The 23,138-nt window shown below is 45.1% G+C and overlaps 1 protein-coding gene across 1 annotated transcript in view; it reads right to left on the bottom strand.

Moving 5' to 3' along the window:
* Nucleotides 1-14,878, bottom strand: part of CD164L2 (CD164 molecule like 2) — a 194,258-nt gene extending 179,380 nt beyond the window's left edge. The window contains exons 1-2 of the mRNA XM_073563990.1: nt 14,820-14,878; nt 12,419-12,544 (exon numbers count right to left, since the gene is read on the bottom strand). Of these exons, the coding sequence (XP_073420091.1) occupies nt 12,419-12,476 (58 nt within the window). The 5' untranslated portion in view covers nt 12,477-12,544; nt 14,820-14,878. The remainder of the gene's footprint in view (nt 1-12,418; nt 12,545-14,819) is intronic.
* Between the last annotated feature and the right edge of the window lie 8,260 nt (nt 14,879-23,138).

The raw sequence follows: 23,138 nt of genomic DNA, 5'->3' as shown, positions 1-23,138 counted from the left end.
TATGTAATTCGAGTGGATTGCAATCAGGGTCGGACTGGGATGCCTAGGGCCCACCAGGGGAATTAACTCTAGGGGCCCACTCTACAGATTCCATAAATTTTTTTTTTATATAATATAAGGACAGGAATGTTAAATATATTTGCAATATATCTCATTAGGAAAATAAGTTTCTGGCAGCAGCAAATGATGAGTCCGGATGTTTGTGAGCGCCCAGTTTTCTCTACACCCGGCCCCTGATTTACAGCTTTTTTTTTCTTAAACTGAATTAGCAGCGGGCGGGGCGGAGAAAGTCAGGAACTCATGAATATTCAGGACTCGTCATTATGTGCTGGAGCTTCCAATATAAGATATTGGTACAACTGAGTGACCCAGATTTCTGCTATGGGGATCTGTCACTAGTTTGTTACCCTTAATTAGGAAACCATGAAATCAGTGACAGATTCCCTGTAACAGAATCCCTGGATACCACCTTTAGAGTAGCTCCACACTAGCAAGTCCACTGCAGGATGCCCGCTGCTTATATCCCACAGTGGACCCGTCCAGGAGGAGCTCAGATTATCATGGTGGCCAATCATTTACATACACTTTCCCTCCTACTTGTCTTCCATCCATCTCCATCCTTCTCTGCCTCGATGAAGACAGAGCTGTCAATCACATTAGACATTAGAGAGGGGTGGAGAATTATGGAATACAAGCAGGTGGGAAGGTGAATGTACATGATTGACCCCACTGTGAAGCACCGAGCGGCAGGACTTAGTTTGAACAGTCATTCTGCATTGACAGACTCCCTGTAAGGGTGACTTGTCACCTTGAGAAACACTATTTATCTGCAGATATAGCGTTAATCTGCAGGTAAATGGGGTTTAAAGCCTGGTTAGCCGGCTTAATGGGAAAGCGTTGGCTGCAGGGAGATTAAGCTTTATTCTCCCTTCCGCCAGTCGCTTCCTGTGATAGGGTTGGTGCAAGGAGGGAGGCATTACAGTCACTGCTAACTACAAAGTAAGCGTGCTGTAATAACGTCCCAGCAATGTGATCGGAACATCGTCCAGGGAGCCCAACCTTAGCCTGGGCTTCATTGAATGACTAACATGGCAGCAATATATGACAACCCATCAGCAACCTGCAACTGCATCACAGGAGGCTAATGGGAGCTGGTGAGTGCAGACACCGGCCATTGTGCCATCTAAATGCCACTGTCTGTGATTGACAAGGGCATTTAAATACTTAAAACAGCAGCAATCAAGATGAGCTCTGATCACTGCTGTTACAGGCAGATGCCAGATATATAGCACAGCCAACATCTGCCTGGTATGGAGCAGGCTCAGCTCCTGAACCCACTCCATACAATCATTTCCCTAAGGTGACAGCTGTGAGAAGGTTAGCAAATTTCACATGTCTGTTCCTAATCATGGAAAGACAAATGGAATTCCCTAACACATGCGAAAGAGCCCTAATAGATTTAGTAAATGTGTCTAAAACATACAAATGTTTTCACACACCACAATGCATTGTTACACATCTTACAAAAATACATATAATTCCAGATACACAAACACGCACAAACACACAAACAGTACATGAATACATCATCTGAGCCACCAACAGTACATGGTACATCAATTGTGACGTCAGATAAGCCCCATATACCTTTGCATCACATGAACTGTCATCCCGCCTGGATCACTGCAACGCTCTATTAATTGGCCTCCCCGTTACTCAACTATCCCCTCTCCAGTCCATACTTAATGCAGCAGCCAGGGTCATCTATCTGGCTAATCGGTACTCGGACGCGTCCACTCTTCACCAGTCCTTACACTGGCTGCCCATTCATTATAGGATCCAATCCAAAGTATTTGTTCTCACCCACAAAGCTCTCCACAGTGCAGCACCCCCTACATCTCCTCCCTCATTTCTGTCTATCGGCCTAACCGACCGCTGTGCTCTGCAAACGACTTCCGACTAACCTCTGCACTAATCCGTACCTCCCACTCCCGACTCCAAGACTTCTCCCATGCTGCGCCAATCCTCTGGAATGCTCTACCCCAAGAAATTAGGACTATCCACAATTTGCATAGTTTTAGGCGCGCCCTCAAAACACATTTGTTCAGAGCGACCTATCACGTTCACTAATCAAAATCATTCTATGTGTAAGGCTGAGTTCACACGTGGCGTTTTTTTCGCGTTTCCGCGGCGGTTTTAACCGCGCGATTTTGCCGCGAAAACGCGAAAAATAAGCATTCCATGCATTCCTATGGGATTCCGCAATGCTGTGCTAATGCTGCGGTTTTTACCGCGGCGGAATCGCTTCGCGGTAAAAACCGCAGCATGCTCATTAATTTGCGGAATCGCGGCGATCCCGCACCCATAGGATTGAATTGTTCCGCTTATTTCCCGCATGTGGCTGTGCACACCATGCGGAAAGTAAGCAGAACAATTGCGGATGGTACCCATGGTCCGGAGGAGAGAAGACTGTCCTCCGGGCTTTGGGTACCATATCCCTGTAAAAAATAGAATTTAAAATAAAAAATATTGTTATTCTCACCCTCCGACGTCCCGTGCAGCCTTCCCGCTTCTCTTCACGCTCTCGTTCCCAGTAGTCCTTTGCGAAAATGCTCGCGATGACGTCCCTTCTCGCGGGATCGCGAAGTCTCGCGGTCATTCGCGCGACGTCATCGCGAATGACCACGAGACGTCGCGATCCCGCGAGAACTGACGTCATCGCGGGCATTTTCGCAAAGGATTACTGGGAACAGATGCGCGGGACGTCGGAGGGTGAGAATAACACCGTTTTTTATTTTTTTTTTTACATTCTATCTTTTACTACTGACGCCGCATAGGCGGCCTCAGTAGTAAAAAGTTGGTCACACTCGTCAAACACTATGTTTGACGAGTGTGACCAACCTGTCAATCAGTTCTCCAAGCGATGCTACAGATCGCTTGGAGAACATTTTGCAAGCTAATTACGCTTGCAAAATGCTAGTTTTTCCACGGGAAAATCGCGGGAATTTAAAATGCGATTTTCCCGCGGACTGGAATTCCGGAATTCTCGCGGTAATTTCCGCGAGAGTTCCGGTACGTGTGCACTTAGCCTAAGTGTGCATGAGTAGCCCATTCCACTATCTCCACCCATCCCTCACTCCCTCAAGATGGCTGGACCATTATTGTAAATACACCATTGTAAATACACACCTGTACTTTGTATCTCCCCCACCTCATTGTAGATTGTAAGCTCTCACGAGCAGGGTCGTCTTATTTTGCTTTAATTATTGTATTGTTAAAGTTGTTACTTATGACTTGTGTTTTGAAACTGTTAAACTGTAGAGCGCTGCGGAATATGTTGGCACTATATAAATAAAGATTATTATTATAACTGACAACTCCCAGTATGTCCTTAACAATGGAGATACTGGGAGTTATCAGTCATCATCAGACTACGGACCATACAAGAACCACAGTACTGATGAGACGCAGGCAGGATCACAAATAAGCATTTACATCCAGGTATCTTACCTGTGACATCTTCTCTGCTTAGAGTCTCTCTCTTTCTTTTTTGTCCAGATTCCATGATGACTCTTCTCATACACAGCTGTTTTCCGCAGACCTCCATCTTCTCCGGTCTTCTGCAGCACATCACCACACAACACCCCTAAAAATAGCAGTATCATTATAATGCTCCTAAATAAAAATATCTGCCCTACACCGAACCTTTGTAGAGACTACTAACTCTCACAATGCTCCCTGCACAAAATATGACCCATACTAACCAGCTTATGGTACATGCCCTACACACTGTCCTCTCTTTTCTATACTGGGCTCACCTCTCACACGGTGTCCCCCCGATACTGCCCAGTCTCTATACTGTGCCCCCACATCACACTACCTCTCTTCAGCATACTATTTCCTCCTTGCTGTGTCCTCACACTGTCCCCCCCCATACTGCCGCATGTAAATACCTCTCCCCACACTACCTAGTCTCTGTTCTGTGTCCCCTCACTCTTTTCTCCCCCATGCTGTCTCCTCTCACTCTCCATATTGTCTACTCATACATCCCCCTTCTGTTCCCCCACCCATTCCAGCCTCCCCTCATTCACCATACTGTTTCTTCACACATTCTCCCCATACTGTCTCTCAAAATTTCTCCCCCCATCTCTCCCCAATTATAATATTTGGAAGAACACAGGCATGCAGAAACACACAAAAAAAAACACACAGACATGCATTAGCAGACACACACACACACACACACACACACACACACTTGCAGATTGCACACACAGAAATGGGGACACACACATATACATACAGGCAAGCGCACTTACACACTCAAAAGTGCACACGATAACACGCAGACAGTTATTCTCTTACACACATATACGCACACAGAAATCCATGCTCAGACAAGTACACACACATGCAGGGAAGCATGCACATCCACGTGTGAAGACACATACACAGGAATGCACACATAGACACATACAAGCACACCCAGGAAGACACACACACACACACACACACAAAGATATACGCACACAGAAATGCATATGTAAAGACGCGTGCATGCAGACACTCACATGTAGACATACGAGTGCACACACATATACAGGCATATATATATATACACACACACACATATACCATGTATACATATACATGCAGGGGCATAACTACAGCGGTCGCAGCTGCTACGGGGCCCGAAGCACTTAAGTGCTCGCTCGCGAGTTTGCACTTCGAAGGTGAGCTGTATAGTGGGCATGTCAGGGGAGTAACAGCCTCTGGGAGCTGCAGCCGCTCATTGGCTGCAATTGGCCTGATGCTAATTGGTTCAATAGGGCAGCGAAGGTGCGCATTCAGGAGCGCGCTCAGTCCCTGAGGCAGGCTTAGAAGGTGGAAGGCGCGCATTCAGGAGTGCGCTCAGTCCCTGAGGCAGGCTTAGAAGGTGGAAGCCAAGGCGCGCATTCAGGAGCATGCGATGGCTGTTCTGTGCGCACAGGACCTGTGATGAGGTTACAGGAGGGGGGGGAGTCAGGGGTCACATGATCAGGGGCCTTGGTGTATGCAGGATTCTGCTGTGCTGGTTGTCATGGTGCTGGATGAGGGGAAGTTTATGTTTGGGGTCAGGAGGGGTTTACAGGGTGGATGTAGCAGAGTCGTAAGTGTACAAGGTGTATGGAGTGCAGCCGTGTGTACTGTACACAACGTGTGTGCGGAGCGGAGCCGTGTGTGTACAAGGTGTACGGAGCAGAGCCACATGTGTATGGGGTGCGCGGAGAGGAGCAGTGTGTGTACGAGGTGTATAGAGAGGAGCAGTGTGTGTGCGAAGTGGATGGAGAGGAGCCGTGTGTGTACAGAGCGGAGCCGTGTGTGTACAGAGCGGAGCCGTGTGTGTACAGAGCGGAGCCGTGTGTGTACAGAGCGGAGCCGTGTGTGTACGAAGTGGACGAAGCAGAGCCGTGTGTGTACGAGGTGGATGGAGAGGAATCTCTCATATAATAATAGAAAGGGTCAAATGTAATCTCATGTATATATATCCCTTAAAAATGATACTTTATTCATTAAAAACCACAAATGTGGTAAACACCAACGAAGTGACAAAAATAAACAAAGAAAAAAGAAAAGTGTTCAAGCAGAAACCACTCTAAGGTGACACCTAGGAGTCCCTGATGTGATCCTGAGCTAAAGTCTACCTGTCCGCGGAGGTTGGCACCCTAGGGGGGAACGTTGTGGCGCCCCCGCTCAACGATGACTGTCCCTAGGGGCCCTAATGTACCCTACAGCCACTAGTGGTCACCTCTACCCGATGATAAAAGGGGACCTCTACTGCTAGACAGAGACCAATCTGCTCTAAAGAGGGCCCTGTGTCCCAAAGAAAGAAGTTAAAAATAGAGAACACACATGGCATCAGGTGGTGTAATCAAATACTCAATTGAAGAGACCGTATAGCTGTGAGATTGTGGCAATAAGGAGTGTATTTAAAGTGTCCGGTTTATGACTCCCATTAGTGTATATATGATGCCTCACTGTTAATGTTGGTAGCATCATTATGCCAACCTCCGCGGACAGGTAGACTTTAGCTCAGGATCACATCAGGGACTCCTAGGTGTCACCTTAGAGTGGTTTCTGCTTGAACACTTTTCTTTTTTCTTTGTTTATTTTTGTCACTTCGTTGGTGTTTACCACATTTGTGGTTTTTAATGAATAAAGTATCATTTTTAAGGGATATATATACATGTGGATGGAGAGGAGCCACGTGTGTATGAAGTGTACGGAGCGGTGTGTGTACGAGGTGGACTGAGAGGAGCCATGTGTGTACAAAGCGGAGCCGCGTGTGTAGAAGGTGGATGGAGAGGAGCCGTGTGTGTACGGAGCGGAGCCGCGTGTGTTCGGAGTGGAGCCGCTTGTGTGCGAGGTGTACGAAGCGGAGTCGCGTGTGTATGAGGTGTATGGAGCGCAGCCGCGTGTGTACGAAGTGTAAGGAGCGGAGCCGCGTGTGTACGAGTTGTACGGAGTGGAGCCACGCATGTACGAGGTTTACGGAGCGGATCCGCGCGTGTACGAGGTGTGCGGAGCAGAGCCGTGAGTGTACGAGGTGTATGGAGCACGCATACACACATATATATACACCATGCATATATACAGGCATACACATACATGTACGGATATATATATATATACACTCACACACACATATATAGCATGCGTATATACAGGCATACACATTCACATGCAATTAATTTATAACCATACACACACATTAGGGCTATTAGTATCCAACCTTGCATTGTCTTTAGTCCGGCACAGCCTTTGTTGAAGCACCGCACTTCTAAACCAGGAAGCAGCAGTGCAGGGCGCAGGGAGTGATGTCACTTTTAGCAGAGCCGGGTCTGCTTGCTGTGACGCCGCTGGACGTGCGACCCTTGCTGCTTCCTGCTCCCTGGCCCAGCATTCCTCTGCTCTGTGCAAGCATTTAAAGGGCCCATGACCTCTATTTTTTTTTCCTTCCTCCCCTCTCCTGCTCCTCTCCAAGGGCCCACCGGGGATTTCCCTGGCACCCCGCCAGGCCAGACCGAGCCTGATTGCAATTGTATCTTCAAGTGGCCTCTCCTCCTCTTGCTGCACCTCAACATCACACGCAGTACAGTCCACAGATGTGGCACCCGAATTCCCCCCGCATCCTAACTATCCAAACGTTCAACTGACTGTACGGAACCACAGATGAGTGAGTCTGAAGAGCTGTTCACACATTCTATTCCATGTTCATCAGAAGTGTACGCAAAAGCTTTGCAAGAGGAGGAAATCTGCACTGATGCCCAAATTTTTTTTACCTTGGATCAGGGGCTGGAAGAAGTATGGTCCAAGCAGCATCCTGACCCTCATCATCCGACGTTAAACCCCCGGGAGGGAGGTGACCCTGATGAGACTCATATCTGAGGCTCACGCGGACTGTACTGTGCTTTCAGGGCAAGAAGAGGAGGGGTGACTCCAATGATGAGGAATGTGATAACACAGAGGATGATGATGAGGTGTTAGATCTCAGTTGGTGTGAACATAGAGGCACACAGCTGAATAGGTCATCTGAGGAGGTTATGTTGCTCCGTCCGTCGCAGACACGTAGTGATGCAGCCACGATGAGCGATGCATCCTCAGCCACAACTGTGCCTCTGAGCAGCAGCGTCCGTGGGTCTGCAGCTCACAGGGGTGGCAAGGGTTGCCTAGCCTGGGCCTTTTTAGACACTGCAAAAAATGCTTTCAAAACACCCATTTTTCAGGGTATGTGCAGACGATCCGGAAATGGCAGCACTTTGGACGCAGCAGACATGTGCTCCATCTAAAGTGCGGCCATCTTTTGAACGCAGGAGATTCCGCATGTTTTCATTGAACCGTGCGGAATCATCGCATCCTATATATTGTATGGGTGAGATTTCTCTTGCAGAAACTTGAATCTACACAAGATAAATTGACATGCTGCGGTCTGGAGAGTCGTGCTGCATGTCCGTTTCTGCGAGTGAGGTGCGGGCGTATGTGCACGCATAGTGGACATGGAATTTCTAGAAATCCCATCCACTATGCTGTAACATCTGGCCACTGTGGGTTGGATGCTGCGGATGTACGCAGCATCCAGAGTTTACTGACCATGGACACACATACCTTTAGAGCTTTTGCTGTTTTTTTTTTACAGTATGCATTTTGTCTACAGTACATGTTTAATAAAGTTTGTTTTATTCACCAAAAACACAGCGAAAAACAAAGTTGCGACATTTACATGTTTTCTAAAACTTTTTCATTGCTTTCTACGGGTGAAAAAAATTGCTGAAAGAAGTGACACACTGCAGAATTAAAAACGCTGCAGTTGTGAAATTCAGTCAGGAGAAAATAAAAGGGTGTGAGGAGATCTCTGAAAATCTCAGTTTTTGCTTGTGCTATAAAATGCTGTAAACTTCTTATTTTAAGAAGAAAAAGCTGCAAAAATTCTGCATATGAACATGGCCAAAAGCTGCTTTTTAAAGTACCAGCAAAACATATGAGATTTCCGAAATCTCCAGCATGCGCTTGTTTTTTTCTGACTGAATTTCTTAACTGTAGCGCTTTTTAAATCTGCAGCGTGTCACTTCTTTCAGTGTGTTTTCACCCGTAGAAAGCAATGAAAGAATATAAGAAAGAAAGCTGCAGAATTTGCAAAGGCATTTTTCGCTGCAATTTTTTAAGTGGTTTTGGTGAATTAAACTATTAAGTGTCGCTTACATGTTTAGTATTTGGTCAGTATTTCACATCAGTATTTGTAATGCAGAAACAGCAGTGGAACAATCAGAGGAAAAGTATAGTAGAGACACGTCACCACTTCTGGATTTATCACCCTCCTGGTTTTGACTTGCACATACTGATGTGAAATACTGACCGAATATTCAACTTGTGAACGTGGCCTTTAACAAACTGTAGACAAAGCAAACATCCTCACTTTAAAAAAAGCTGGAAAAAAGTGTAAACAACACCAGAAAACAAGCTGAAAAACAGGGTCTTTTGAACGCAACATTTTTACTGCCAAAAGAACAGGTTTTGGCTGCTGAAAAAAATGCATGTGAACATAGTCTTACTCTGAAACGCTATGGCTATCTGTGGTGTTACATAGGACTGCAGGTGACATCTACTACATTATCTTCTCAGAGAGTTATTACTGCTCTCTGGTGTTACGTAGGATGAGGTCACAGTCATGTGACTGGTCACGTGAGCCGTGGAGGGCTTCTGTTCTGCAGTGTGCTGTGCATAGAGGGAATTGTATGGCGATCGGTACACAGTCCCTTCTGAAATGCAGGTGGGTGTGGCGGCTGATTTGCAGCGCGGGGAAAACTACAATCCCGCAGGTGGGGGTGTCAAAATCGGGACTGTCTCGCTGGATCCAGGACAGTTGGGAGCTCTCGTGTGTTATCTGCAGTGTTAAAAAAAATTAAGAGGGGGTTGGGGGACAACTCTGTCTTGGGGCTTGGGCCCCCCAATCTTTTCTGACCCTAGAAACGCTCCTGTGTAATGCTAATAGTGGCAGACCCGTTGGCTGATATAAGGCCCCTGAATATGTGGGCCACAGTGCCAGCACAGGCCCCTCTGCCACCTGTATCCGCATCCTGCTCATGTAATGTAACCTAAATGTGTCATTTTACAATGGGGCCCCACTTTAAACTTTTGCCTAGGGCCCCACTTTGTCTAAAACCGGTCCTGCCTACAGGAGGAGGTGGTGGTCCCAGAAGAAGAGGAGGAAGCAGAGGAGGCTGCGGAAGGGACATTGTCTTGAAGTTCAAGACTGTTGTCACACAGGTGGGTGCCAAGGGAAGGTGACTTACTGCGATCGAGGGGTGCTGCTGATAACAGGCAAACTTATCGAAGGTGCAAGATCTGAGGAACAAATGGAGGAGGAAGAGGAGATGGGCGAGCAACTGTCGGACAAAGAGGATAATCCTCTCTCTGTTGTTCATGGTTGGCGGGAAGGGACAGAGGAAACGACTGGGTTGCCACTTTATTAGATCCACGTTCTAAAACCAAATTTTGCCAGATGATTCCCTGCGAATGCTGGAGTATCGAAACATGTTTTTATATAACCTTAAGAGAGCTTTTCACCAAGACAGCAGCGAAGCCTACAGTTCGCATCGCAGCTGTAGACTTCCAATCTCTGACCCGTCAATTCATCAATGCCAAAACATTAAAACATTAGCCGCAGCAGGAGCGGTGGAAGTGGAAGAAGCAATTTCTGTGAGTCCTTTGACACTTTTTTTTTTAGACTAACTCGTGCACCAGCAGAGTACAAGTCTTACATGTGGTGAACGAATGGAGAGGATGGGGCAGGAGTATCTCAAACTAAATATCAATACCATCAGGGAGGGTTTGGACCCATCCATATTTTGTTCTTCCAAAATGGAGCAGTGACTTGAGCTCGACTCTCTTGCCTTCGAGGTTTTATCATGCCTAGCAGCCAGCGCTCTCTCAGAACGTGTCTTCAGCATTGCTGGTGGTGTACTGATGGATAAGCGCATACGGCTGTCCCCTGAAAGTGTTGACCGCCTAACTTTCATTAAGATGGACTTTTGCACCCTAATCGCAGACTATACAGACTAGGTGATATTGCACTTTTTAGTGTGATGCATTAATGTCACGTAAATGCATTCTGTGATATCTTTAATGTCGCTTCTGTGTCTGCTGCGGATAATGTTAACGCAAATTTGTGGTAATGTGAACAGTCATGGTTGGTCTACATACAGTATGCTGTGTTAGCTGTAGTGGAAGACGTGTAGGTCCCAATTTTACTAGTTCTATTCTCGTGACAGTTATTCCACTTCGGTGGTGTCAGGCTCTCATTTTTTAAAATGTGAACACTCCTTGTTGGGTGTCCATCTGCTGGATTGGGTGTAGTGAAAGACCTGTCGGTCCCTCTTGCACTATTTCTACTGTGGTGAAATTGATGCTACTTTGGTGGTGTCTGCCAATAATTTTTGGAAAGGTGAGCACTCCTGGTTATGTCTCCTTCATGCGTGTTGCCTGTAGCAGCAGGCCTCCAAGACTGTCAGGCCTCTACTTCCTTGTACACAACTACCCATACTATCCTTAAATTTTTCTGTCAATGGTAGTCTACAAAACTGATATTTGTGCCACCAGAGTGTGGCTTAGCATGAAAACAGGTAGAGGTATTGCATGTGGTATCAGGGCCCCCAACAAAAGGGCCCTAATCCAATCCCTCACCCGTCTTACTGTGACGTTCATTGTAAAGCTGTAAAGGCTATCCCAGACCCCTATCGCATGTCTGGCTCGTTGCTGCAGTTCCATGCTGCAGTTTGTACTGTGGGTAAATTAAGGCCACTTTCCTGGTGTCTGTCCCTCATTTAATGTGTTTTGATGGCATTTGGGGCCATTATAAGGTGTTGTGCATGCGTTTGTTTTTGTCTCCCGTTGAGGTGAATGGCGTTTGGTTAAGTTCGGCGAATATTCAACTAATTAATTGGTGAATATTGCAAATTCGGCGAACGTAGTCCGAACCGAGCATTGAAATAGTCGCTCATCTCTAGTCTTGACGTAAATTATATTAAATCTGTCAGATAGCAGATGCCCCATCCCTTGCCACTAAGCTTTTTCTTGCTGTTTTGAAAAGTGACAGTAGTGGTTTAAAAATATGTTAAATCACAATTAGTGTTTTTCAGAAAACAGATGCCAAAATTTACTTAAGATTTCTGGAATAAATTATCTAAAATCTTCCGCTGTGACCACAGTTTTACACACGTACATATGAAATACATATGATTTAAAGGGAATCTGTCACCCCATTTTTCGAGTATCAGCTGCCGGCACCGCTATCAGTGGCTTATCTACAGCATTCTGTAATGCTATAGATAAGCCCCCGATGCAACCTGAAGGAGAAGAAAAACGAGTTACATTATACTCACCGGGGGGGGGCGGTCCGGTCTTGGTCCGATGGGTGTTGCAGTGACGTCCTCTTCTTTGCTGCCTGTCGTGGAACCTGCGCCTGCGCAGGCGCACTGCTCTGCCCTGTTGAAGGCAGAGCAGAATACTGCAGTGCGCAGGCGCCGGACCTCTCCCGGCGCCCGCGCACTGCATACTCTGCTCTGCCCTCAACAGGGCAGAGCAGTGCACCTGCGCAGGAGCCACGACAGACATCAAAGAAGAGGACGTCACCGTTAGAAGATGGGAGGTACCGGACCGGGCCGCGACACACTTTGGACCTAAACCAGACCCGGACCGTCCCTGGGTGAGTATAATATAATTCATTTTTCTTATCTTTCAAGTTACATCGGGGGCTTATTTACAGCATTACAGAATGCTGTAGATAAGCCCCTGATGGCGGTGCTGGCAGCTGATACTCGAAAAATGGGGTGACAGATTCCCTTTAACTAATAGTTCAATGCAAATGATTTATACTATATACCTGAACTGTTTTTCCCGTCATTGCTACCTTCACCTTCACGTTGTTTAGACGTACACATGCTGCTAATGTTTGATACGGTGCAGGATTCATGTAAATATTCTTTTTTGGTAACACAGCTGCTGTTTTCTACAAAGAAATAAAAAAAAAATCAAAAGTACGGGTAAATAAAAATAATGAAAAGCATATAATAACATTTATGCTTAGTTAGTCCAGATCCAAACAATCATGGGTTGTTGTTGAAATATGGGTCAAGATGCACACACTTGTAGGTTTCCTGATCCGAACTTGACAGCCTCATAGGTCGGCTGATGAGTTCAGGTTAGGAGACCAGTGTCGCCATTCTGAAACAGACCCTGGCAATGTGCGTGCAAGAGACAGCCAAAGTGCTGAAACCAGTAGCCCATGGGCTACACCAGGCGACCGCCATCGCCGTTCTGGCATCTTGATGTCACCGCTATCTGCATCCTCAGGATGCAGACAGTAGGAAATATAATGATGGAGGAGAGGGCCACAAGCCCTTTCTTCCACCACTCTCACATGCAACAGATAGCAGACATAACGGCTTCACTAAATTGTGTCTGCTGTGCAGAGCATCAGACCAGAGCAGAGCGCTGGGGGAATGGGAGTGAGGAGAGTATGTCCTTTTTTTTCTTTTATATGTGTGAATGTGTGTCTGTATATAGAGAGGCTATGTGGGGGCTCACACTGTAAAATGTGAGACTTTGTGGACTCATTCTGTATATAATGGAGCTATGTGGGAGGAAGTGTGAAGCAACTCGTAGCCCTGCCTGATGTCAGCAATACGTTGGGGATCACATGGTACGGTCTCCCCACTTTCACTGTGACGTTGTACATTGTCTGGGGATACGTAATGTTAGCTTGGCACAGTTTTACACAGACACCCTCTGCCCACAGAGGTACAGGGAGTGAGAGAGAGTGGCCCACACGAACAATGATGTGGCACAACACTCGCTCACGAACCTTACAGGCTCAGAGACCCCTTTCACTAGCATCAGTGAAACAGAGCTTTGCAAGCCTTGTAGGACTGCCATCAGTTCCTCGTTAGATATAAGCTCAGTCCGTTAATGGGAACATATTTTGTCAGAAACCAGCCTCAATAGCATATGACATTAAACCGAAAACACAGAGTTGTGGATTCGTGGAGCAAGATTTAAGACCAGCCCAAGGTTAACTTGGATATTTCATCGCATTAAGGGCACAATACTAGACAAAACACTATATACACAATGGATATACACACATGATGGTCAGATACACAAACACAGGTGGTAGTAAAATAATTATAAGCAGATGATACGAAAGTTTGTTACCAGTTGGATGTTAGGTCTTGAAGCTGCACAGTCACAATCTCACACGAGAAATTAGCCCCTTGTTTGGTCACTCCCTTTCCGAACCCAGGGATGGTCAGAGTTTCCTTTCTCTTGGGTGTGGTAACTGAAACTCAAGAACCTATAGTGGATCATAACTTCTCAATGGAAGGTCATAGGGAAGTGGTTTTGGCTCTATCAGATCTGGCCAGGCCCCAGTTACGTTTGGCGACCAAACACTTCTTCACTACCTGGCTTCTACTAGCCATTCTATGCATCTCCCCACCATGGGGTGCTAGAACAGGTCAAGACCCTGGCGGGCATTTGTCCCATTCCTGAGATCTGAAAAATGTAACCGGTAGAAGTCTAGGACATAAGATAACTCCATAATTCCTCATGAAATTACCTCTTCCGCCTGTCTGGGGGGATTCATTGATGCAGTTATGCTGCTTGGGGTCCCAGGATTGGTTCATCCTGCCATAAAAGTCTTGTTCTTAGCTATACTGTTGGGGTGTAAGCTTTTCTACTTGGAGTAGTTGAAGCTGGACTACCTGCTAAGCCAGGCGTCATGTCTCAGCTTCACATTTTGAAGCAGGGCTAGAATCTCGGACATGATAGGATACATTTGATTGGCATGCAGTTATATTCTCAATATTTTTCCCAAAGAGACTGTGTGGGGGCTCATATGGTATATAGGAGGATGTCAGCATACTTAATTCTGCTATTAAGTTATATCATTCTTTTATACTAATACTAATTATGATTAGTATTAATATTTAGAAGAATTAATTTGTTATTAGTTCAGTCCTCCATAACAGTCACCCTCTCTCGTGTTGCCTTACAGGAAGATTAAGTGCCCACCTCCTTAGGAAAGTGCAAGCATTGACTTTAAATCTTCCAAAATGCAGTCCCTCGCAGTGCTTTTACTGCCACAGATATGGTGGCTTCATTCTACATTATTATTGAAGAATAGTGAAGCATTTTCCTGCTTTAACAAGGCCTTGACCCTTTACTATAGATTTTATTTAGTATTCCCAAATTTTTTTCCAGGTATAAAAATGATAATTACTTACCGTTAGTTTGATTTTCTTGAAACCCATGACAACACTTTAGAGAGAGCGGAATCTGCCCTATCACTAGACAGGAAACCAAGAGAAAATAAAATAAAAAGGCATCTCCTACTTTCCAAGAAGTCAAGTTGAAGTCATCCAAAGGTATTCTTATTATTTTCATTATGATTTATACATTCACTCAAGCTCATTCTTCAATATCAGAAGAAAAAGACCAAGCCCTCAATCACCTCAAGCCAGAGGGAGGGAATAAATAGGCAGGGCTGTGGAATCGGAGTCGTGGCGTTGGAGCCCATTCTGGTGGAGTCGGAGTCAGTATAAAATGGACCGACTCTAAAATATAAATAAATATAATAAATTGTGTACAGTATTTCAATGCAGCTTGTGGGGAATATTTTTTTCATTAGAATTTTTTGAAAGTTATGAAATGTCCTATAAATGTCTGTCCTATTCCTGATCTAAGGTGTAGCCTTTTAGCTTAGATAAATCTGTGCTGCAGTTTATGTTTGTGATAGATAGTGAAGCTCCTCCTCTACAGATAAGGGGAAAAATAAACACACAGGGGAGGAAAGCCTACATTCCTCTAAGAATTTCTGGCGTGAACAGGAAAGCAGAATTAAGGAAGGTAAGTACTTTTTAAAGCATATCTAAACTTTCAATAAACTGTGCATAAATCAATACTCCAGTATATGTTGTCTCTGTATGCTTGATGTTTTAGCTTGTTTTTCCTCTTAGCTCGTGTTTGGAGAAATTAGCTACTCTGATAACTTATATACACTATACATACAGTAGAATATAAGGGGAAAACTTTTCTAACATCTCAAATTCGGAAATACAGTAACAGGATCGATGAGGACATATATATTTGTGTGTGTGTTCTGGAATATGATTCAGCACAAACATGCTCCATCCCTCCTTCCCTCTTCATAGACTGTGAAGAAATACGATGTGAAGCATTTAGTGAGCTGTACCCTGAGACAAGCTTGACATTGAAAGTTCAGTGTAAAGCTATCTAACAACATATTTTACAAAGTTTATACTTATTATCTGTCCTATTGATTTATGCAAAGATTGTGGTATTTCTATCCCAAATTATAGAGTGCATGATTGCCTATTCTTGCAAGAATTACAATATACCTTATTTTTTTACAGGACCAAATTATTTTGAGAGCGAATTTACATAATTACAAAATGTCTAAGAAGCATCTTATGAAGTCAGCTGCATTTGAGCATTTCACGGTGACTAAAAATAAAACACATTGTGTGTGTCAGTGTATAAGTGACCCAGATGAAAACAAATGCTGTGATGCCAAAATCAGTGCATACTCAGGCAGCGATAAAAATACTCCTTCAAGAGCTTCCAATCTAAAAAGACATTTACAGTGCTGCCACCCAGAAGTTTATAAAGCTGTGATTGAAAAAGATCACAGCAGCACCAAGAAACCAGAAACCAGCTGTGACGCTAGTCACTTCTCACGGCCAAGCCGTGAGTCGGAGTAGTCAAGGAGTCGAAGGTCAGAAGCCAGGAGGGTACATCATAAACAGAAGGAAAAGACAAAAGCGTAGCCAGGTAACGTTCTGAGGTCAGAGTACCAGGAGGTTAATGGATCAGAGCTGAAGGGGTTCAACAGGCAGATGATCAGAACAAAGTCAGGCAACAGATCAAGCAAACAGAACACAAGGCACATGAGAGCACAGAGAACAAACCTCATACGATGAATGTATGCCTGGCAGTGGTCTGGGAGAAGCTGCTTAGTTAAGTAGGCATTACAATTACCCGGGACAGTGAACACCTGAGACAGCCGACACCTCCCAATCACAGATACGCTAGTCGAGCTGTCAATGAACACACTGACAGCTCAGCACGCCCCTGTACCAGATTGCATGGCCATGCTGTCCATCAAAGTACTGACAGCTTCAGCGCACCCCTATACCAGACTGGACAACCGAGCTGTCAGTAACTGCATCCCAGACACCCTGAGGGGTGGAACTGTGACAGTACCCCTTCTTTTAGGGGGGCCGCCGGACCCCCAGGCTTTCCAGGAAATTTTAGATGGAAGGTCCTGACTAACTGATCGGCCTTCATATCTCAAGCAGGACCCAGGATCTCTTCTCTGGTCCATATTCCCTCCAGTGGATGAGGAACTGGAGGGAATTACAGACCCTCCAAGAATCCACAACCCTCGGAACCTCACACTCCAGGCCACCGTCTACTGAAAGCAGAGGAGGCGGGGATGAAGGAGACAATGCAGAAGGGACATACTCCTTTAATAGGGATTTATGGAATACGTTAGGGACGCGGAGGGATGGAGGAAGCTTTAAACTAAATGCCACAGGATTGACCACCACTAGGATCTCATATGGACCAATAAACTTTGGACCCAACTTCACTGGTGGCACTTTAGGTTTAATGTTCCTAGACGACAACCAAACCTTATCCCCAATTTTAAAAACAGGACCCACCGAACGTCTTCTATCAGCCTTTCGTTTTTGGCTAATCTGAGCAGCCCCAATATTCTTCTGAACCTCCCTCCAGACATCCCCAAGTCTCTGTACGGCGACCTCCACCCCAGGGCATTCGGAACTGATCCTAGAAAATTCACCAAAAATGGGGACGAAAGCCATAATTACAGATGAATGGTGAGGTTCCCATAGATTTATTTACTCGACCGTTAAAAGCAAACTCAGCTAGAGGTAAAAACGAAGACCAGTCCTCCTGTCACGCTGCCACAAAGCACGTTAAAATTTGTTCCAAAGCTTGATTTGTCCTCTCAGTCTGACCATTGGTTTCAGGGTGATAAGCAGATGAAAATGACAAGTCAATCCCTAGTTTACTGCAAAAAGCTCTCCAAAATTTAGAGACAAATTGTACTCCCCTACCAGACACAATGTTCAGAGGGATCCCATGTAGCCTTACAATATGAGAAATAACCAGGAGAGTGTCTCTGCATTAGATAATACTGACAAAGGAACAAAATAAGCTTGTTTGCTGAATCAATCAACTACCACTCAAATAGCAGTTTTCCCATCAGACAGAGGCAAATCTGTAATGAAATCCATGGACACATGAATCCATAGCTTTTCAGGAATAGGCAATGGAGCCAATTCCCCCAGCCGGCCGGCTACAACTGACTTTGGCATGTGCGCAGACTTTACAAGGAGATACAAAATCTTTAATATCATTATGCATGGATGGCCACTAAAAAGTTTAGCAACGGCTTTACTTGTAGCAGTAACCCCATGATGACCACTTAAAACGGAATCATGAAATTCCTGTAACATCCGCAATCTTAGGTACACAGGCACAAATAATTTGGACTCTGGGGAAGTGAAAAGAGCGAATGACAAGACTTTATAAATCTCCTCTGCCAATTCTGAGGTTACCATAGACACCACAATACCCTGAGGAATAATGGAGGATGGAGGTTCTGGAGGAGAAATGGAATTTAGACTACGAGATAAAGTATCAGCTTTTACATTCTTAGACCCAGTCCTGATTGTAATAGAAAAATTAAATCGAGAGAAAAACAAGGACCATACGATTTGTCTAGGAGTTACCTTTTAGCCGATTCAATGTAAGCTAAATTCTTGTGATCCAAGATCACCGTAACTGTATGAACCGCCCCCTCCAAAAAATGCCTCCATTCCTCAAAGGCCAATTTCACAGCAAGTAACTCTCAATTACCCACATCAAAATTTCTCTCTGCCGGTGAAAATTTTTTAGAAAGAAAAGCACATGGACGCAGGTTAGTCAGAGTTTTGGCCCCCTGCGATAAGACTGCCCCCACCCCGATCTCCGAAGCATCCACCTCTACAATGAACAGTTCTTGAAGATCAGGCTGGATCAGGATGGGTGCTGACATAAAACACTCTTTTAATCTTTCAAAAGCCCTGATAGCACCAGGTGACCAAACCTTGAGATTCGCTCCCTTATGTGTAAAGGCCCCTTTACATTTAGCGATGCACCAGAGATCCGACCCGGTCAGGATCGCTGGTGCATCGCTAAATGTTCGCTAGTGAGCTTTCACACCTGAAGATCTCACAGCGATGCAGCAGCGACGCAGCGCACGATACTCACCTTTCACACACAGCGATCCTGATGTCCTCCCGCCCGCCTCCACGCGTCGCTCGTCGGCGCCAGCAGGAAGTCCAGCAGGAAGCGGACAACGAGAAATGGAGCCAGACATTCTCGCGCGATCAGCGATAATCAGCGGGGGAGCCGGTCGGAGGTAAGTATCACACATAGCGATATCGCTATAACGTCACAAAATCGATGACGGTATAGCGATGTCGCTAGCGATATCGCTATGTGTAAAACCCCCTTAAGATCAGTAAGTGTTTTAGCAATCTGTGAAAACCCCTTGATAAATTTTCTGTAATAGTTGGCGAATCCCAGAAAACGCTGCAAAGCCTTAAGATCACAAGGTTGAACCCAATTAATTATGGCCTGCACCTTCCCAGGGTCCATCTTAAACCCTTCTGCAGACAAGATAAACCCCAAGAAAGAGATTTCTGGCACAGAAAAAAAACCTTTCTCTAATTTAGCAAACAGAGAGTTCTCCCTTAGCCTCTGTAACACAACATTGACATGTACCTGTTGAGTGTCAAAGTCTGGCGAGAACATGAAAATGTCATCGAGGTAAATTACAACAAATCTTCCAAAGCAATCAGAGAAAATATCATTCAGAAAATTTTGAAACACAGGAGGTGTATTAGATAATCCAAAAGGTATGACAAGGTTTTCAAAAAGACCCTCACACGTTAAAAATGCCGTTTTCCACTCATCACCCTTCCGGATGCGTATCAAATTGTAAGCCCCTCTAAGATCAAGTTTAAAAAACACCCTGGCCCCCAGAAGCTGATTGTATAGGTTGGGGATGAGTGGAAGTGGGTAAGTATTTTTAACGGTGATCTTGTTTAGCTCTCGGAAATCAAGGCAATGACGGAGGCCCCCATCTTTCTTCTTAACAAAGAAAAATCCAGCAGCTATAGGGGTGGAGGAAGGATGGATATAGCCCTTCTGTAAACTTTCGTTAACATATTCTTTCATGGTGGCTCGTTCAGGCCCCGACAAATTGTAAAGACGAGCTTTTGGCAACTTGGCGCTATGAATAAGATCAATAGCACAATCTAGGGACGATGGGGAGGTAGTATCTCTGCCTCTTTTTCCGAGAACACATCTCTGAAGTTCTTCAGGTACCCCGGAAGACCTTCCAGACTAGCGGAGCATCTTTGGACTTTTCTTGGACATTTTTTGTAACACTTGGGGCTCCATTTCACAATCTCCTTCTGACACCAATCAATAACTGGATTGTGAATCTGCAGCCATGCAAACCCCAGTACCAATCCAGCAGGTATATTATCCAACACAAAACAGGAGATGTTTTCAGAGTGGAGAGCTCCCACTTGGAGAGTGAAATCCACCGTTGCTTTTGCGACCACATTGCGAGCTAACGGTGTCTTGTCAAGGGTGATGATTTGAATGGGTCTTTTCAATCTATCTGTCCCTAAGCCTAACTTCAGAACCAGTCCCGAATCAATAAAGTTAGCAGCAGACCCACAGTCAATGAACGCCAATGTTCATAATACCTGGTTCTCAAAGGAAATCATTGAATTTATCAATAATTTATCAGAGAAAAAAAAAGATACCTAGGAGTCAGGGTGACCTCTTCGGCCATCACCCAGACTCAGATGTTCTCCCGATGGTTTGATAGCTTGAGGACGATTTGGGCAATTCTTAAGAAAATGTCCAGAGAGACCACAGTATAGACAAAATCCAAGATCTTGTCTCCATCTTCTCTCCGCAACTCGAAAACAACCTGCTGTTCACCATGTCTCTCATGGATTCTGCGGTCCATTCGTATGGCCTGAGTCATGGCCTCCATTAGAGAACAAGGGGCGTCATGGAGGACCAGAGCATCCTTGAGTGTCTTGGAAAGGCCTGTTTGGAACTGGCACCTGAGAGCAGCATCGTTCCATAGAACTTCTGTAGACCACTGCCGGAGATCAGTACACTAGTCCTCAGCTGTGCGACCCCCCTGTGCCAGGTTCCTGAGCTTAGCCTCCGCGACCTGGATTCTGTTGGGATCATCATATATCAGACCTAAACTGTCAAAAAAGGCATCAATGGAAAATAGTTCTGGGGTTTATGGAGATAAAGAAAATGCCCAGGTCTGATGACCCCCTCGCAGTATAGACATTATTATTCCCACCCGCTGGAACTCCTACTCTGATGACCGGGGCGCAGGGTAAAAAACAACTTACAGCTCTCCCTGAATACCCTAAATTGGTCTTTCTCTCCTGAAAATTTATCAGGGAGAGATATAATAGGTTCAGGAGAGACCAACTGTGCATCACATTGCACTGACATCACAGCCACTGCTGGCAGTGGGGGCTATGGGAGGTCTTCATCAAGTTATTTATCTGACCCTGCACCTGATATTGTGAAGACTCCAGACTCTGGCAATCCTTCACCAGATCCTGAGTCATCTGCATCAAATTTGCCACCTGATTACAAAGCGTGTGAACAGGATCCATACTGGCGAAAAAGAAAAACATAACAGTCAGACGTAATGTGACGCTAGTCACGTCTCAAGCTGTGAGTCGGAGTGGTCAATAAGGCTAAGGTCAGAAGCCGGGAGTGTACATCATAAACAGAAGGAAGAGACAAAAGCATAGTCAGGTAACATTCTGAGGTTAAAGTACCGGGAGGTTAACGGATCAGAGCTGAAGGCATTGAACAGGCAGATGATCAGAATGAAGTCCAAAGTCAGGCAACAGATTAAGCAAACAGAACACAAGGCACAGGAGAGCACAGAGCACAAACCTCACAAGATGAATGTACGTCTGGCAGTGGTCTGGGAGGAGCTGCTCAGTTAAGTAGGCACTGCAATTACCCGGGATAGCGAACACCTGAGACAGCTGACGCCTCCCAGTCACAGATAGGCTAATTGAGCTGTCAATCAACACACTGACAGCTTAGTATGCCCCTGTACCAGATTGCATGGCCATGATGTCCACCAAAGTAATGACAGCTTCAGCACACCCCTATACCAGATTGGATGACCAAGCTGTCAGTAACTGCATCACAGACACCCTGAGGGGTGGAACTGTGACACCAGCACTTCCCGTCATTCAAAGGAGGAGGAAAGAGCATCTCAAACATCAGTTACAAGATATTTTGTAAGTGACAAAGTTACTCTAACAATGACAGCAGATGTGTTTAAAAGACAGCTCATCAAGCTTGTTGTGAAGGACAGTATATCATTATCATTATTAGCACAGACAGCTTTTACAGCTCTTAATGGAGAAATGGCCCACAGACTTGGTGTTTCTCTGGAAAGATAAAGTATTAGAAAATTAATGATTGAAGAAGCCCTTAACCAAAAGGAAGATCTTAAAAAGACTCTCAAAAGACGCATAGTGTTTCTTAAAATAGATGCCTGCACACGTCACAGAGTGAACTATTTTGCAATCGACGGTTGATATGTTTGTGACAACAAAAAAATTGTTACTTAGACACTGGCAGTAAAAGATATTAAAGCTCATCATAGAAGCCAGTTTCTCCAGACCTTAGTGGAAAAAGTTCTGCAATAATGTGAACTCAAAAAAGAACAGGTTTTTGCTATTGTAACTGATAATGTTTCAAACATGATAAGTATAATTAAACTGATGAATGAGAATAATGAAGGTGAACAGCAGCTAGAAGAACATTTCACATTCAGTATGTTGGAGATGGAAGGCCACAGTCCTGTTCCCATAATGGAGGAACAAACAGCTATTACTACAGAAGAACAGCAAAATGATTCTTTACAATTAGATGATCTTGTTGAAGCTGCTTCACACCTCTTTCCTATTCATCACATGCGCTGTGTTGTGCACACACTGCAGATGGCAATAAGATATAGTCTGCAAGAGGGACATGCTGGAACTCTGATTAGCAAAGTAAGGAAATTGACTATTGCTTCCAGAACCCCTGAAATTGATTCCATCCTGAAAAGACAAGCAGGAAAAGGGGCAATTGTGGATCAAGCCACTTGGTGGGACAGCACCTATTTAATGATTGAGCAATTGCATGAGCTGAAACCCTTCCTTGTAGATATGGCCAACCCTCAGGTAACACTACATGATGGTCAACAGACACAGGTGGCTGAATTGAAGTAATTGCTTCATCACCCATTTACAGTGACTAAAAAGTTACAAGCTGAGCATTTAACTCCTGGCATTTTTATAAAGGAGTGGAATAACTTGCTGTTTTGCCTGTCCCAAAGAGGAGGTTTAATCGCAAATTGTATTGCTGCTTCAATGAAACAGAGAGAGGCA

The sequence above is a fragment of the Dendrobates tinctorius genome, unplaced genomic scaffold (assembly GCF_039654945.1).
Source record: "Dendrobates tinctorius isolate UK_male_01 unplaced genomic scaffold, ASM3965494v1 ptg000015l, whole genome shotgun sequence".
NCBI lineage: Eukaryota > Metazoa > Chordata > Amphibia > Anura > Dendrobatidae > Dendrobates > Dendrobates tinctorius.
Note: the sequence above shows the minus strand (reverse complement) of the source record. Positions and strands in the feature narration are given on the sequence as shown.